Raw genomic sequence first — 17,741 nt, forward strand, 5'->3', positions numbered from 1 at the left:
ATATACTTTTAGAATACCAGAGTAATAAGAAAATACTTGTGAAGAGGATCAGAAACTTATAGATCTAGATACTCTTGTATAATCAGCATAGTTTGCATCATGGATATAAAATCAAAGCAACCATATCTAGAAGTGCCTAAGAATAGCATGAGTAATGAGAATGTAAAAGTCAAACCTGGTTAAACTGAGAGGGCGGAGAAGGGGGGGAGACTAGAGCTTTGTGCTGTTACTTAATTTTACTGTGATAAATACAACATATACCCTAAAAACATCTACGAATTAACTAGCTGCACAAAAGACAGTCTATAAACTACCTATATAATATTGTCTGAGTGGGAGACTGATACAGAGTTGGAAAAATGGACAAAAGAACATTGCATCCATAACCACATCAGCAAGTCCTTACGCTATGCAAAACACTCATATAGTCTCATGATTTTTGCACAGGATATAAAAGATATAAAGCAACATATTGCAGCAGCGAAACAATTTGTATTGAACCGTAAATATCATCCTTGTGATAACATAACTAGCAAAGTACTAAGCTGGAAAAAAACATGTCCTACCGTCGAATTTTCTGTCCAGTTCCAGCACGGATTTTTGTACCAGCTCCAGATTAACACCTTTAGAGTGAACCTACAGAAATTATATAATTAGTTATCTGAACGACAACATATCACAGTGCCCTATTATCCAGTACAAATATAGAGATGTCATTTTTTTTTAAGGTAGTATACTGGAGATATCACAGAGAAATAAATGTCAAACAATAGACGACACCCCTGACCCAGGACCGATAAAATAAAATGCTTCAATTTGAAAAACCACCCCGGCTCTAAGTTCATGTGCACATACACCTGGCAAATCTAAGAATTACCTTGTCCGACACCCATCAGAGTTTGGAGAATTTCTCCTAATCCTATTTGATAACTTGAAAGATAAACAGTTGAAGTAAAACTGAAGGATGCTGCTACCTCAATAAGGGATCGCTCGTTGGAATCAAATGATCGTAAAGCTTGCTGTCCTCTTTCAGTTGAAAGTATTCCCTGGTTGATTATAATGTGTTAATTAATATAACAATTATGACAGAGTAACCATGTAATAACATGAGAATTGTGGAACAGCTGTAAGATGCTTAAACATTCAGCTCCTGCCACCAACAAATTTAAACAAAAGCTTAGAACTTTAACTGCTGTACAGCAGCAGCAACAGCCATGACAAATAGCATTTGTCGTTTATCATATCAGGAATGATCTACTAATGCAGAAACCTCTAAAACTAATACAAACAGATATCCGGAATAAACTTCTCCAAATGCATAACTGGTAAACACACAGGTTTGGAAATTAGAAACAAACTGAGTCTCCATGTAGGCAAAAATAGAATTTGGATCAGTCTACTAAACTGATGAATGAAATTACCATGCAATACTCAAGTCCCTCCTCAAAACATGTGGTTAATTAATGTGTAATTGCCTTCCAAGTGTCGTGTGACCCAACAATATACTTGTAAAAACAACAGGTTGAGAGTTGCATTTGCATCACCAGCAGAAAGAGAAAAGGCAAATAATAACTCATGTACCCGAACCACTTTATACCCCCCCCCCCCCACGCACACACACAAATTATAATGCCACCCTATCCCCCAATCAGCAGTATGGAGGAGCATCAGATGTATAGTGGAATCGACTACTTGTCTGAATGTTAATAACGTAAGAAAAATGGCCGCTAAGATATTCAATTAGCATGCGCACTCAATCAAATGCTGAGAGCTGAATACAAGTATTAAATTCCTTGACTGTGATGATCTAATGTCCGGACAATCTGGGTTTCTTTCGAATGGAAACATGATTTATAACTTGCATCGTAAAAACTAATGTACTTATGCAAGTGGGGCTTAGTAATTTGAAAGAACACGTCAAGTACTTGCAACAAAAACAGTAAATAAATAAGGAGTATTAACAAGATACAGAAACTCACTCGCAACACCTGCGATGTCATATCTATAATGTCAACAGAATCATCCATAAGGTACTTTCTCAGAAGCCTCAAAACAGACTTCAGAAGTTCCTCAGATATCCCAGGCTCATTCTGAAAAATTTTCCCGCTAGAGGTGTCACAATTGAGTTGTCCAAAAACATGTACACGGCTAGATTCACCGGGAAGGTGGAAAACAACACGATGCGGATCTCCAATGCCAACCTTCACAATAATAACAAAAAAGTTTTTAGATGGATAAACTATATTTTTTTACACTGCATAGTTAGAGCCAAAACATAAACATTATTAGAAGTAAATCCCCAAGATAAGAGTACCTTTGAAATGAAATCAGACACCAGATCTCCAAAACTATTTGCATAGTCCAAACTGCTGATGTGGACAAGAGTCCAGACTGCACGCGCAATTTCGTTGTCAGAATGCCAATATGTTTCATCATATATACCTGAATTTGTGCCATATCCCATGAACAATTTTCTGTGCAACGCTTGGAGGCTGTTAAGAAAAACCTAATAGGTCAAGCCAGTTAAATAAGGAGATCATAAGTCAAAGATAATACAAGTGTAAAGTTTCCCCCTAATTATTGCCCCTGGTTATATTCTAAATTTTTAACTGCCATCATTTTTTATCAGCAAAAAAAGTTCTCCAGAAAATCCTAAATCAACTTGTTTACTAACATAGTATATAGTGAAAGCAAGAAGCCTCTCTGTACAACTACATCACCAATTTTATCAGAATCGGAATTAATTACTCAGCAATAAATTAACTGAAAAAAAGGGAAAAGTTGGCCCTTAGCACCAAAGACGCTAAGATGAAGATCATATAATTAAATAAGACAAAAAAGTGATTATAAAAAAGATATTTGCTTGCATGCTTAATGAGAAATATTGAGCACCTGCATAGTAGAAATTTTGGTGGAAGGTGCCAAGATCTCCTCACAAGCTGGAGAAAAAGCAAATACTTAGTAAACAGAACATGAAAAAAATACTCCCATCATAAGGAAATAAAATAAATTTGATCATTACTAGCACATCATTTTTCTTTCAAAATTAAGTTATCCTCGTATCAATTAGCACATCACATATCTTCCACCCTACAAAAACTCTACACGTCTTAATTTCAATACAAACTATTGGCTCGTTATGCTGACCACAAAAGTAAGTCTTGTCACTTAAAGTTATATTCATAACTTCAACAAGTAATTTTTGTACAAATAAGTTATTATCAATTTCATGCCAAGAATGGACTAGTTTAATATTTTTCAAAATACAATGCATGTCTTAAATTAATTTATAATAAAGAATTAAATGTCATTTATAAATGACTCAGGCTATATATCTCACATTCACTTACATAATTAATAAAATTTACTACTAACAACTATAAACACATAGATGATATACGAAGAAAATAGATATACTAGGTTATTACAAAGTTTCCGACCAAATTACAAAATGTAAATGATAATGCATGCAATCTTTCATTTATAGATTGTAAACCAGCAACTGATTGTATATAACTTGTATATACGACTGGAATTTTAAGAATAATATCATATTGTTAGAACTGTGAGGAGTTTGATAAAAGAAGTTTTGACATGGTATTTGTGACAACATGGGTCAAATCCCGAATTCCGAGTCTGAAAATAGGCCAAAATACACCGACCCAAATGCAACTTGGGTAATTCACAATCCCCCACAGCCCCACAAAAGATCATGATTCGTTGGTGCATATGGTAGTCATGCTTATAAACTGAACTAAAGTCTCCCCACTCTATAATGTGGGACTGGAGTCTTACAGTATCACATCCCAAATTATTTTCTTCTTAAAGGAATTCAATGATACTTATGGAGTGTAATACTGTACTAAACCTACTGAACATATTTGAATTCATATTCAATATGGAGCATCATGCATATAAGTCTTTACAATTTTGTTAATTATTTAATAGCAACATATAATATTCATATGCATATACATTATTTTATAGCAACATATAATATTCAAATGCATATACATTTATTATGCATCATTTTGATACATTACCACTAATTTTGTTGATCCTTTATAGTTATAGTTTTTTTATATTTTTCTAGCTAGAGCACGGAGTCAGTAATCAGTAGTACAAGAGATAAGATACAAGGCTATGAATTTTCAAGAAAAAAATGTACAGAAACAAGAACAAGATGCTAGTATCAAATCGTATAGGACAACCTACAATGTGATGGTCTTACCTTGAGTAGGTGATCTCTTGGTGAGTAATTTTGAGATAATTTCTGGTGGAAGCTTCGAATAGTATCAAATAAATCTATTTCGGGGAAAGGTTGCAGTTCCTGAAACAAAGCATTCATGAGCAGGGAAGAGATAAGCCTCTGTACAGAAATCATAGGAAAAATAAGGCATAGCACAATCATATTCAATACAGTTTGGTATAATGGGGTAATTCGCCAATTGTTTATAATGAATTTGATTTTTCTTCAGATAAACATATTTGTCAAAGTGGTAGACTGGTGATCGTAAATTCATAATTCTCTAGAATCAGTAATCCTACCCCCGCATCACAGTTCTCCAAAAAAAACATGGCAAAAATATCAGCCTTTTGTAATAAACATAAAAGCATATCTAGCAACTCAAGCATTCCTGACACGTGAAAATTGAGACCCATCTCTAGAGGTAAGAAGGCAGAGACTTACTCTTATGTAGTCATGCAAAGATGGATCAGACTCCACAGTGAGTTGATGGAGCAGCGACATGACTTGAGATGATTGGCTGGTAGAAAATTGATCACTTGTACCAGATGGAATGCAACACTCGACCAACTTGGATACCAGAAACTGCTCCAGATACCAGCCACACTCAAGTTGGTAAAGGGTTGAAACAAATAAAATAGAATACATATATCATATACATATATATATAGTACTACAAAGCACTGGTAATGGCATCTAACAGACCTGAAGTTGTTCGCCTAGCATTCTAGTGATATCTTTATGAGCTGGACTAGAAATTTTAAGCATTGTAGATATGATGCTACAACACTGGTCTTGAATAGCATGACAACTAATGAATTGCCCCACCATGTTGAAAAGGTAACTGCAAAAGTACATAACTAGAGTGAGATTTGCAAGTTATGTGAACACATATATTCCACAACAGCCGGAAAACTATACTTGAGAGTGTATTAGGAATAGCTTGACAGCATGTGTTATCACTAATATATTCATGTCAATATAGAGAACACATGGAAATTCAATATCTAAAAGAATCTTAAGTGGGTATTGTAATGATATCAGTGAAAGCAAACAATAACAGCTCGAAGAGTCACGGATTTTCAAAACTAACACACATTTGTAATGTCAATATCAACATACAAGGCAGTTGACCATTTGTAATGTCAATGTCAACATACAAGGCAGTTGACCATTTGTAATGCCAATATCAACATACAAGGCACTTGACCGTTGCACAAAACCATGGAGAACTAGAGAAAGTGTCATTCCTATTATTAACCATTACTGATCCGAGTCAAATAAATATAAATGCTTTTCTGTGTATACTTGCCTTGAGGTGCTTGAAACTGAAGCTCGTTTTCCAAGAATAATGAGAAGAACCTCAATTCCCGCCAGCCTGTTACTCTTATGCCTAGGATGAACAGCTGCAGTTACCTTGTAATGCAATTCAACTATAAACTGCAATTTTTTACACAAATCATCAAAAATACTTCACCGGAATTAATTTTAAACATATAGATGTTTTATAAAAAGAAGGCATCACCATGAAAACTCTATCTGGACGAAATATATTGATCTTGTCAAGAACGCCAAAATCCCTAGCACATTGCTCCCTATAATAAAGAAAGAAGAAACTTATAGATACCTCCCTGGACAAATTAAGCATAAATAGAAAGTATTGGTAACAGTAATGCACGTCTCAAGAAATCCATCAACAACTGTTCTTATAGCATCCACAACAGTGTCCTTAGAGAAAGAAGGAAGGGCAGGGTTCGATGCACAAGACGCAAGAGATAATATATTGCTAACTATAGAAACCTGCAAGAGATAAAATTATGTTGGTGTTAGAGAGAAGGAAAGAAATTTTGGAAATGCAAACATGAAAACAAGCCACAAAAATACACAAACAAAAAGCCATAGGCTTCTCCACTAAGACAGATCTACTCATGTGAGAAAATAATTTATCTTTACAAATTTGACCACATAACAAGATATAACAAAATATTGCTAAGACAAAAAGAGTTCAGACAACTTTGACTAACCCCACATGAAAATGCAAAATTTTCTTTAATCAGACCTTAGAAAAATAATGATGATGATGATGATGATGACAACGACGAAGACAATAATGATAACGATATCAATATTAGCAATTATAACAATAAATACAACAATACAAAAAATAACAATTCACTGTACTTTGTGTTTTATTTCATTGGAGAACATAGTCTACCTCAATTCAACCATCACCTCGAAACCTTGCTTTTATTCGATCGTAAAATAAATTATATGGAACCTTGTAGAAAAAGTATTTGTTAGGTTATACGTAAACCAAAAGCCAAACATATAATTTGCCATGGATTGCTTAAATACATCAAATAAATTAGAATTGAAATATTGAAGGTATGTTCAATGCAAAAAAACAAATAAATGGATGTGTTAATTAAAAAGAGAAGCAGACCATATGCTTCTTAATAAGTTGGTCTCTTTCACTCTCAGACATCTCAGCAATACTCAAAATTGAGCTCTGAATCAAAGCTGCACCACTTTCCCAGCCAGAATTCTTACTGCAATGGAGTGCCATACAAACTGAAAAGATCGGCACAAAATGTATTCTAACCAGATCAGCGGACGACTTACGAGCTACCTGAAAACATAATGATTGTGAGAGCCAATATAATTACGAAGCAGCAGAAAATTGCAAACTGGTGAATAATTCAAATAAGAATTATTTTTTACTAAAAAAACGAATAAAAAACGGAAAATGAGAAAGTCAAAGAACAAAGTGTCCTTAAAGTATTAATTCAGACATTGTAAAGACAGACGCTTATTAACATTGGCTATCTTATTTAATTATTCATATGTTTTTCATTTATCTTTCTTTGAATTATGAAGTTTGATTGTTTAGTGACATGTGAGAACACATAAACTAATATAATTATATTCATATTCTCTTAAAAAGGCCCTCTTTAACAAAACTAAGTAATCAGCGCTAGGTTTGCCTACACTATTATGTCCCTAAAATAATTATGATTCAACAAATTATAACATTAATCAAAAAACTATGGCATGAGGATATTAAAGACAGACAACCGAATGTATATATTATATCCAAGTACGCAGGGAAGGGAAGAAAGAATAGAAATTAAAACAACAAAATCAGGTTCTGTCAAGAAGCTAGCCATAGTCCAAGTTATCTAAAGAACAACTAATATCTGACCATTCAGAGTTCTATGAAGTTAGAAGATTCGACGTGGTAACAGCCAATCTTGTGATGTGCGACATCTGATGTCAAACAAACAGATATAAACACGTAATAGGTAAACAAGCGAGAGGAAAGAGTTGAAAAGATTTACCCACAAAAAATGCATCTGGTACATAAAAATTAATTAATCATTACTCCGCTCACATGTAAAGGTGGTGTAGTACGATATAATTATAGAACTGTTTTACGTCAAAAAAAGTATGATCTTATTTATGGGCAAGTGTTTAAATGGTTGATTGAGCAACGCATTTGCAAAAGAATAAGAAATAAAATATCATATCAAAGCGAATTAACCAATTTCAGAAGTAAAAAAGTAATGCTATCATCCTTTTACCAAAGAAGAAAACACTGAGTTTTTATACATATTTTTACACCAGCCAAATAATATCATAGTAACTTAAACTACAAACACTTAGCAGTTTGCACGTAAAATATTTAAATAATTTAGAAACCACACACATAACCAACTTTTTAGAACTGTCATTCGAGAATTATAAATGATTCCTAGAATCAAGGAAAGCCGATGGAACAACCTAGAAGACTGGTTAAAACTTATGAGAGGAAATTTCACATATATGCAAACCTCTCAAAACATAAATTGTCAAAGACAAGAATAGAAGCTACCTTAGCAACCCAATTTAGGTTAACGGTGTCCCCATGAACCATCAAAGCTGGAAGAAGCCATGGGCAACAATATTGAATGAAATTAATAGGCTCCACATTCCAGACAAAAAGACCTCGTGTCTGTGCAAACAATTACGAGCAACATATTAAGCACTGCTTGAATAGTACCTGTTGTCACCCTCTAAAAATTTGTAACCAAGTACAAAGAAAAGAAAAACATATCACCTCAATAAGAGCAGCCAAGCTCACACCACAAGCAACCCAAGAGAACAGTATATGTGCAATTAGTTCCTCCACATACTGTTCAAATTAACAATCTTTTAGTCAAATGACTCATATAGATTCATCTCCTCCAATGACAAAGTGTTTTATGATAAAAGTGACTTAAAAATGATCTACTGATATTAGAGTCTGGCCAATATACAATGTATAGAAAGATTACTTTTGATCTTGTAGTATACTCCAGTGTTTTTGATAGATTATCTAATACTGCACCGATCAGTTCCCTGAAATAAAACCAGCTGTTACCAAATACCATTATACAAGTCCAAAGCATTAAGAAAAAAGCAAAAGAGTTTACCTCTGGCAAGGATCAATTGCAGCAATGGCACACATTATAAACACTGCCTACAATTGCAATCATTTCCAAAAGTAAACAAGAGCATGCAATTTTGGTTTATATATATGTAAACAGAATAGAAAAAGGTAAACTCAGTTAAGGTGCAATGAAAAGAGATTGACTGTCTGAAAGAGGAACAAAACATATAACCACGAGCACTGCTACATCAAAAAAGAAAATTGATGCGGTTCAGTGACTCAAAAAACAACGATTTAATTTAAAAAGATCAAATTGTCAAGCAAAACTTTAATGTTCTGAAACTGCAGTGGGCTGTAACCGAAAAATACATAACATATCAAGAAACCACTGGTAACATAACCTAGAGACTAAATTTACTTCTTAAAGTGCCTGCCAACTTTTTTGTACAATACAAAATGTGTCATCTCATTAGACCACGCAGCACACCTCCCCTTAACATGACCAAGTCCCCCATGTTCTGTAACCATAACTTAACGACTAACACTGAAGTCTATGGTTACAAGAATTTAATACTAATAGAGTACACTTTAGGAACCATGAAGACTCAGATGCTTCAAAATATTAGTACCAAAACAATGTTGATGCATGCACTTTTTTGAGAAATACAATTAACAGAGTTGCAATGAATGATAAAGATTACCTACATATATTATGTTTCACACAATAACATCTACCAAATCGGAATGGTTTAAAAGCAACATAATTTGAAAGAGAGGGTCAGCCATTATTTTTAGCTCAATACAGCTAAAGCGGTGAATTTTGGGGATAAATCAAAGAAAGTGCATCTTTACAAAGTAATTGATTTCTACTTGCAAAGAAACATTATCTCATGTTTATCATAAATAAGCTTTTTCAGCTAAGAACATGTAGTCGATTGCATATATGTGAGGATGTGCTTCACCTCATACTTCAAGTCTGTGGCTACTGTTAGAATTCTAAAAAATGTCCCTTCGACTGTTGCCACATTAAAAACCAACCCTTCAACCTATGGTACTACTTACATAATTTGACTTGTAGTATTTTCCATTTACGATCAAGAAAGCAATGGCCTATTTATCAACTTCAGTGGAAATGTACACACCTCCAACTCCATTTTTTCACTATGAAGCGCCAAATGCATGAGGGTTATAATAATAGTTTCCATTTTCTGAGGAGCATAGGGACCAGCTTTTATGACCTCTGCTGCTGTAACAAGCCTTTCCTTCGAGGAAACTAACTTCACCCCAAAATTTGAACTGCCACACACAAAAAAAAATGAAAAGGCAGGTAATGGTATCAAGTAACAGGTAGACACCGAGTGTCACTACCCTCCCATTTATTATCTAAATAATAATGCAAATGTAAAAGAAATAAAACAAAGTTATAGACATCCAACCATATATCACGGAAGAGCTCATCATGGCCATCCCATGTTTGAAAAAGAACACCAATTCGTCTGGCCAAATTCAACCGAACTCGATAATCGGGATCCTGAAGCATCACAAGCAGCTTCTCCACCATGGTCTAACGACAATATTAACACAGGAAGCATCCAACACAATAACCAAACGAATCGAACAAATTAGCATTACAGCAACAAAAGAAATGCTAAAAGACTAAATAGATTTTTCATTGTTTGTTGTTTCTCTTTGCATTTGAGAAATTGAAACGTACATAATTATAACAGATAACTAAATAGACTTTTCATTGTTTCTAGTTTCTCTTAATATTTGAGAAATTGAACCGTACAAATATGTAAAATATAAATGTTATAATCTGACTACCTGACCAATTTGCGGTTTCAATAAAATATAATTGCATATACAATCGACTAGCTTAACTCGACCAACCCAATCAAGCAGATCATATTCTGCAAGTTTTCTCAACAGATCCCCAAGAGATATGAAGCTCTGCAAGTGTAATTAACAGGAATAAAAACCAATTTAAGCAAATATAAGCATGTTGTCATCTCAAGTCATGAGTGTGTGTGTGTGTGTGTGTGTGTGTGTGTGTGTGTGTGTGTTTTACATCTGAACTGTATGAACACCAATGCATTGAAATAATATAGAGCTCAGCAAGGGTAATTAACAGAATAATCAACATCAGCATATTATTCTAAAATCAAATAGACACAAATGTGTGTGGGTGGGTGGGGGGAGAGCGTGTATATAATCTGCACTTCAAAAGTTTGCAGCTAAGCACCCAAGAAATCAAGCTGGCTATAAAATTGGTAAGGGCCAGGAATCTGACATTAGAAAGGTGAGCAAAATGTACACATGGCAGCATTAAACAGTTGACTTAAATTCATATCATTTATATAGAATATATGACAATATGTATGAATTTATCACTATGTGCACAAAATTGATTGCTTCCGGGTGCAAATATTCATTCTGTTGCTGGATGCACAAAAGTGGGCAAAATAATACAAAAAACCTGCCTCAGAAAGCCTTTGGTTTACATTGAAAGAAATATTGCCATCCTTTTCACTTGTGCTCAATGACAGTTGCAGCGTCTGCAACAACTGCGAGATGGCAACCACAACATTCAGACACTCCAATTTTAGATCTTCTAGCATATCAACCATACCAGTCATTGATACAACCTACAAGAAGAGAGAATTAAGAAAATATAGAGATTAATACACAAAGATACAAATTATATATATGATATAAATTTTAAGAAATTAGTACTTTATAGATGGAAGTACCAAGTTCAATAACTTTTTGTCGGAGGACCAGTAAGGGTGTTGACAAAGATTGGTTAAAAGACTTTCCAACGCCTATTTCGAATCGAAACAGCAAACAAATTAATATATTTGGAGGGAAAAAAACATGAGTGTTAGCGAAGGAACAGATGTTCATGTAGACTTGGCCAATAAAAGCATACTCTTGGATCAGTTTCTTTCTCCATGAGGTTGAACATGACATCCCATGCAGCAACTGGCACAACAGCGAAAAAATTTGAAATAAGAGATACAAAGTGCAACTTCAAATTTGCAGCAGAAGCAGGCGAACTTCCCTCAATATCATTTCCATCATCATCCCCATCCAAATCCATGTCAACAATCTTACTTCTGCTTTTTGCTTGGGAAGAATCTGGAGCATACGTTTTAGAGGAGTCTGGCACATCTATATCGGACTGAAGATCATCTGAGCAACTGATAGATCTGTCATACAGCTCTGCCAGAGCCTTCAGCAACCTCTTAAAAGATTCATTGATTGAAGTACGTGTCTTAACATCAATCACATTATGAACTGTCCAAATTCCAAATAGAGGAGAGCTAGTTAAACTTCTAAATGAAACTAAGATGGATTTGACACGATCGATGCTTGATTTGGAGTCATATTTGTGCATAATATCGTTAAAATACTCCTGAATCATAGAAACAGCACACTCAAGCAAATCTGACAAGTAGAAACCAATTTTGGAAAGAAATGGAGACACTTCTTTACTTATCCTGAAAGCAAAGAAAGATATAATTAGTTTGCATAAGCCAAAGTAAATTTATAACCAAAATGGAATCAAATACATTGTTCAATTGGGGAAACAGTGAAATAACCCAACTTCTGGGATGTCCCCAGCCCCGCCTCATGTCCCAATCCCCGAGACATCCCCAAACTTGGGGAAGATACCAGGTAAGCATCCCCGTGCAACATAGTTGGGAACCTCTAGATATACCAAGCTAAATTTTATTTTTAAATCCAGCCTACTTCATCGTATATAATAGGAAACAGTCACATACTACATATATCTGCAAGTCTGCAACACCACTACTACATAGACGGGGAGATAAAGTAATGAGAGGTGCTCATATAATTGAATTGTGCAGCAAAAGAATGTTTGATTGCTAGCAATGGGATTTTCTGGAAATCTTATACTAAAAGTGAGAGTAAAACTAGAATTCCAAATAAAATAATTATAAAAAAAATGTAAAATAATTCTACAATAAAAGGACATGTTATATGAAAAGAATGCACATGCAAACTAAGAAATGACATTAATAACAAAATGTTAAGATCTAATATGAGCCCAATCAAAGAAAGAGGAAAAACCTTGTCATATGTGAACTGTACATGATGTTCGATAAGAGAGCAGATATGAAGAAAACATCTGATAAAAGCAAATTTTCAATTTTCTCATTCACTACAGCCTCAAGAATGCAGTCTTCCAATTCATGGAGTAGAGGATCTCTTATCTGCCGAGGAAGGCGTACGCTCTGATATGGTCGTAATTGCCCAGCCTAAAATCAAAAATGGTGATATTTAACAATCTAGGGGCAAACCTACCTCATTCTAATAAAAAGTACACAAATGATACTCCCCTTCCACTACACCAAATGAGTCTCATTTCGAATAGGGATATTTTGAAGTACTTAGTTTTTATAATTGGTATTAGTAATTGCACAAAGTATGACACATTGTAATCGAATCCCGTCTCAAATACACTACACAATCCATATGAAACTCTTTCATTAAATAAAGACAGTAATATTATTAGCAAAAAAGAATTAAAATACAACAGAACCTTAGACCCAGAAACGATATTAATTTCAGCAAGAACTTCAGGGGCGCAGGCATACAGTTCATAGCAAATAGTATGATCACGATTCTCTGCCTACAAAATTGAAGTTGAGCATCAAGACAGAGCAAATTTACAAGTTTAAAATAATAGATTTTTTAGCGGTTGGAGGTCAGAACAGGTCCATACCATCGACAATTCACCCTCCATTTCAAGAGCATCTAGAAAGAAGTTTGGAATCGCCAAGTCCCTATCGCACTGTAGGAAAGAAGCAGACCCAGAACAAAGTGCAAAACAAGCGGCTGGCAAATATATAACCATCCTCTCATTGAAAATTTTGGTGTTCTGCAATGAAAGCATTAATTCTTAGCTTAAACAATCTCATATAATAAACATCCTACAAAGATCGGAGATAAAAGTACAAAGAAAGATACTTATCACATAAAAACCATATATTCTGGTTCTAATGTACCGTAAGGGCTGTTAGTAGTATCTAATTTCACCCTTATAAGTTTGGTATGGAAGATACAACTCAGGAAATTAAACCTATAGCAACTTAATACTTGTTGAGATATAGAAGCTCGTGGCGCATAATTCTGGAGCTGTTAGTGTTATTCTTCTGCAGTTATGAGTAGAGACCATGAGTGAATTACTAAATCATGCTATATAGAGATACAGGAATGTAGGTAAAGGCCAGGTCTTTTTATAAGAAATTCTCAGAGACATAGTACGTACTTGTAATTTCCAATCATGAAAATCGAGATCATGGAACCATGCATGACATTAAAATATGTGTGTGTGTGTGTGTGTGAATAAAAGTAATTTACTAGACTTAGATCAAACCTTCCAGGTGAGTACAGACAGCGTTGTTCTTAAAAGATTCTGTCTGAGATGCAAGGCATCCCGCAGATCACCCTACAGCAACGTAATCATAGAAAAAAATTAAGCGTGTGACTCAAGATTATGAGAAAATTGAGCAAATGTTAAAGAAATCCAATCAAAATGATAATGGGCCACAATGACAAAATAAACACATATACACGTAACATTCATAGACACAGAGACATGTTTCAACACATTTCGAATGTTACAAGAGTTAACAACAAGCAATCAGTGGCCAAGTATTGTACCATAGAATAAAACGCCGCAAATAAAAATGCTCAAAAATAGGCTACAGTCGTACTCGTGTTAGGTCAAGTGTTCCCTCAAGTTGGGCCAGGTGAGTTAATGACATGGATAGTATCACCATCACAAACAAGTCTGAAGCCATCAAGTGCAGCTGTATCTTTAATTATCTCAACTCCAGATTTTACATTTATAAATAAAATTCAATATTTAGTTTTTCTGATACTAATGTCCTTATCCATATCAAGCTGGGCATTTTAAATCTAGAGATCTATATTCTATTTTCTGTTATTCTAAACCTAATATCCTCAACCACATCCATATGACTATATGAGGCTGATGAAACATCCTAAAATCCCTAAACCAACACTACTTGACGTAGCAAAATCTTATATAGAAAAGGAAAAAATATCAAATTCTATTAAATCCGTAGAACATCCAGATAATAGGCATCCAGGATTCATTTATTTAGAAGGAGAACAAAAAGAATGAGAAAAGATGTATCATTATAGTTCGATAATCAACTAGATCGAAACCAAAAGAAAGGACACACACACACACACACACACACACACATATATAACCATGAATACAAGGCCTCAGAAACAACCTAAACACGTTTTGAGCCAAAAAATAAAAAAACGAACTCAAGTCGGCCCTTAAGCAAGGCTTATTGCAATTTGCCATATTCATCGGGACCCTTCACGACCACACATACATACCTCTATATCCTCAGATCGGTCTTATGAATGGATTCCTACAAAATCTAATGAAAGATTGCTTGCATATTCGTTCTTATGGCTTTCGTATTCTCCGCTGCAAAAACACTTAAGTTTTCGAACTCCTTATTAGTAGTCATATTTCTAAGCTTTACTATAGCTTTGGTGGTAAAAAAAAACTTTTGAAGAGACTTAGCAAAAAAAAAAAACTTTTACAGAATTGTATTGTTTTAAAAGTTGTCTTTTACTATGAACCAAATATATAATATATAGATAATTATCATCAAAGTCTATAGCATTTAAATCCTAGCAAAATTTAATAAATTCTTAAACACTGGCTTATATTTACCCCGGCTATATACTAGTAGTAGTTGATCATTGATCAATAAAATGAAAGTTCATCCTTTTTTAACCCACTTGACCATTAGATTTCAAATTTTAATAGTCATGTAGTTTACGTCAACACATCTATTTATTAAAGATATTTAATAATTGGTATAAACTTTAAATTGTTTAGATATGTTCGGCCCACAGTATTAGTTCTTTATATGCCCCCAAGGCCCCCCAACTTACCTACCGCAAATGAAACAAGACTAACAATTAAATCTTAATTTATTCGTTAAATTTCAGAAGTCCACATTTTATAGTGTGCCTACATATAGACAATATTTACTAACTACTATGAGTTTATATTATTTAAAATCAATTACCCAGAATATCAATCATATTATATAATTCTTCTCATTGTTATTTTAGAAAATAAACTTTGTTAATCTAATGGGTCCAAGTTAAATTATTGCTAATTACTAACCTTCAATCAATTTTAAAAAGTCCAATACTAACACTTTTTTCCGTCTCATCTAATTCTTTACACTTTCCTTCTTTAAATGTCCCGTCCAATTCTTAAAATTTCAAAATTTTCTACAAGTAGTAAACTTTTATAATAGAAAAGTTAATCTCACCCACTACTTTTCCCCACCTTTCCAAATCTATAGCAATTAAATATTAAATAGCCCCACCACTTTACCCACTTTTGCTCCTCTTTCCCTCAACTTCATACACCTTTCTTACGCTTCATGCCCAGCCCAAATGTAAACTTATGGGTTGGACAGAGGGATTATATTATTGACATAATTTAGATCCACCTCTACATATTTTAAACTAAAATTATATAATAAAAATAATTTGGATGGTTCAATAAAAAACAATTCTACGATATTATCTATTAGTTTACATAAAAGGAAAGGGTTTGTTGCTATGAGGTTCCATAGACAAAAGCAACCAACCAAGAGAACAGGAAAAACAGAAAAGATAGGTTTTGCTGTCAAGAGGTTCCGTAGACAACAACAACCCAACAAAAGAAAAGAAAAGATGAACTCATCAGTACATACACACACATACATATTGCAGGAAAGAAAGAAGAAGATTTAGTATAAACTATAAACACATTATAAGTAAGAAAGGTTGAAATTATACGGTATTTACCGGACTTGTCTAAAAGTGCCCTACATATATCCAACTATTCGACGCGGCTATTTTAAAATTGTTACATGTTTTTTCCAACAATAAGTGTCGTCCCAAATAAGTGTGTACCGGTGGTCGCAACCATGTCCAAATGTTGAGTGTGTTGCTTTGAAGAGTAAAGATGACAATAACGATTCGTCAATCTTTTTATTTTCATTATTATATATCGCAATTGGGCTGATCCCATTTTAATTTAACATCCCATTAGACCCTTTTACATATTAAACGTCAAGGCTAAAAATATTTATATTGTTTATTCACACAACCTCATATAACTCAACTTTAGATATGGGCTTTTTATCTACTTGTTGCTAACACGCTTAGATGCATCACATAGCCTGGCCACAAGTAAAATCACATAGCATGGTCACAAGAGAGCACAACTTATTTCATCTTTGTTCAACTAGACTTATATATCCTTTCTCAATATTTTTGAAGCAAACAAATTGAATAGAACCCAAGATTATAAAGAATTATCTAAGTTTAAGAGCAATATGTCATGCAACTTTTGTACTATTTTATTATTATTATTCAATTATCTAGTTGCATGTGCAAACGACTATAAGAGTGACACCGAGAAAAAATGTAAACCTCCATGATTGCCGAATGGAACACTTAGAACTTCTTCGGAAGAGCTATATAACAGATATTACAATATTTTTGTAATCGTCAAAAATCAATCCATACACATTTGGTAGTACTTTGAATAAGATATCATTTAGATAAAATAATAGTATGAAAAATTGTAACAAGAGATTATCCAGTTTGCCTGACAACTAGAATATATAAATCATATATCCCTGTGATACGAAAATCTCTCGCTCAACTATATTTATCACAAAGTTGAAAGCCAACGTTGTTCATCCACTATGACACAACATTGTAAAACCAGAACAAAAATTCAACTCACTTACTTGAGATCCTCTCTGTGAGAAGTAACAAGATATGAAGCACAACAAAGACCTGAAAAAACAAAAACACGCAAGAACTGGACGTTAAAAATAAATGGTACTAAACTTTTAAAAAGAACACTGACAAAGCTAATCAAATTCCTACGTTTGACCACCTAGAACAGACTCGCACGAATAGAGCACTAACAAAAGATTAGTCATCTGTGCCATAAAAAAAGTAGCGAATTTATTTAGAATGTTGGATATA

General features: G+C 33.9%; 1 protein-coding gene across 2 annotated transcripts in view; it reads right to left on the reverse strand.

Annotated features, from left to right (window-relative positions):
* LOC108195966 (serine/threonine-protein kinase ATM) overlaps nucleotides 1-17,741 on the reverse strand; it is a 53,643-nt gene that overhangs the window by 25,025 nt on the left and 10,877 nt on the right. For both annotated transcript variants that reach the window (XR_010285848.1, XM_017363003.2), the window contains exons 16-42: nucleotides 17,498-17,546; nucleotides 14,059-14,130; nucleotides 13,405-13,560; nucleotides 13,222-13,311; nucleotides 12,750-12,937; nucleotides 11,584-12,154; nucleotides 11,405-11,476; nucleotides 11,135-11,299; nucleotides 10,479-10,604; nucleotides 10,091-10,218; nucleotides 9,797-9,950; nucleotides 8,698-8,744; nucleotides 8,560-8,623; nucleotides 8,343-8,417; nucleotides 8,118-8,237; nucleotides 6,690-6,875; nucleotides 5,925-6,046; nucleotides 5,772-5,841; nucleotides 5,559-5,686; nucleotides 4,952-5,090; nucleotides 4,691-4,831; nucleotides 4,232-4,330; nucleotides 2,893-2,939; nucleotides 2,315-2,492; nucleotides 1,980-2,201; nucleotides 975-1,046; nucleotides 567-636 (exon numbers count right to left, since the gene is read on the reverse strand). Coding sequence is in view for 1 of the 2 variants with exons in the window: in XM_017363003.2 (XP_017218492.1) it covers nucleotides 567-636; nucleotides 975-1,046; nucleotides 1,980-2,201; nucleotides 2,315-2,492; nucleotides 2,893-2,939; nucleotides 4,232-4,330; nucleotides 4,691-4,831; nucleotides 4,952-5,090; nucleotides 5,559-5,686; nucleotides 5,772-5,841; nucleotides 5,925-6,046; nucleotides 6,690-6,875; nucleotides 8,118-8,237; nucleotides 8,343-8,417; nucleotides 8,560-8,623; nucleotides 8,698-8,744; nucleotides 9,797-9,950; nucleotides 10,091-10,218; nucleotides 10,479-10,604; nucleotides 11,135-11,299; nucleotides 11,405-11,476; nucleotides 11,584-12,154; nucleotides 12,750-12,937; nucleotides 13,222-13,311; nucleotides 13,405-13,560; nucleotides 14,059-14,130; nucleotides 17,498-17,546 (3,551 nt within the window). In the remaining variant the exon portion in view is untranslated. The remainder of the gene's footprint in view (nucleotides 1-566; nucleotides 637-974; nucleotides 1,047-1,979; nucleotides 2,202-2,314; nucleotides 2,493-2,892; nucleotides 2,940-4,231; nucleotides 4,331-4,690; nucleotides 4,832-4,951; nucleotides 5,091-5,558; nucleotides 5,687-5,771; nucleotides 5,842-5,924; nucleotides 6,047-6,689; nucleotides 6,876-8,117; nucleotides 8,238-8,342; nucleotides 8,418-8,559; nucleotides 8,624-8,697; nucleotides 8,745-9,796; nucleotides 9,951-10,090; nucleotides 10,219-10,478; nucleotides 10,605-11,134; nucleotides 11,300-11,404; nucleotides 11,477-11,583; nucleotides 12,155-12,749; nucleotides 12,938-13,221; nucleotides 13,312-13,404; nucleotides 13,561-14,058; nucleotides 14,131-17,497; nucleotides 17,547-17,741) is intronic.

Source organism: Daucus carota, chromosome 7 (genome assembly GCF_001625215.2).
Source record: "Daucus carota subsp. sativus chromosome 7, DH1 v3.0, whole genome shotgun sequence".
NCBI classification, from domain to species: domain Eukaryota; kingdom Viridiplantae; phylum Streptophyta; class Magnoliopsida; order Apiales; family Apiaceae; genus Daucus; species Daucus carota.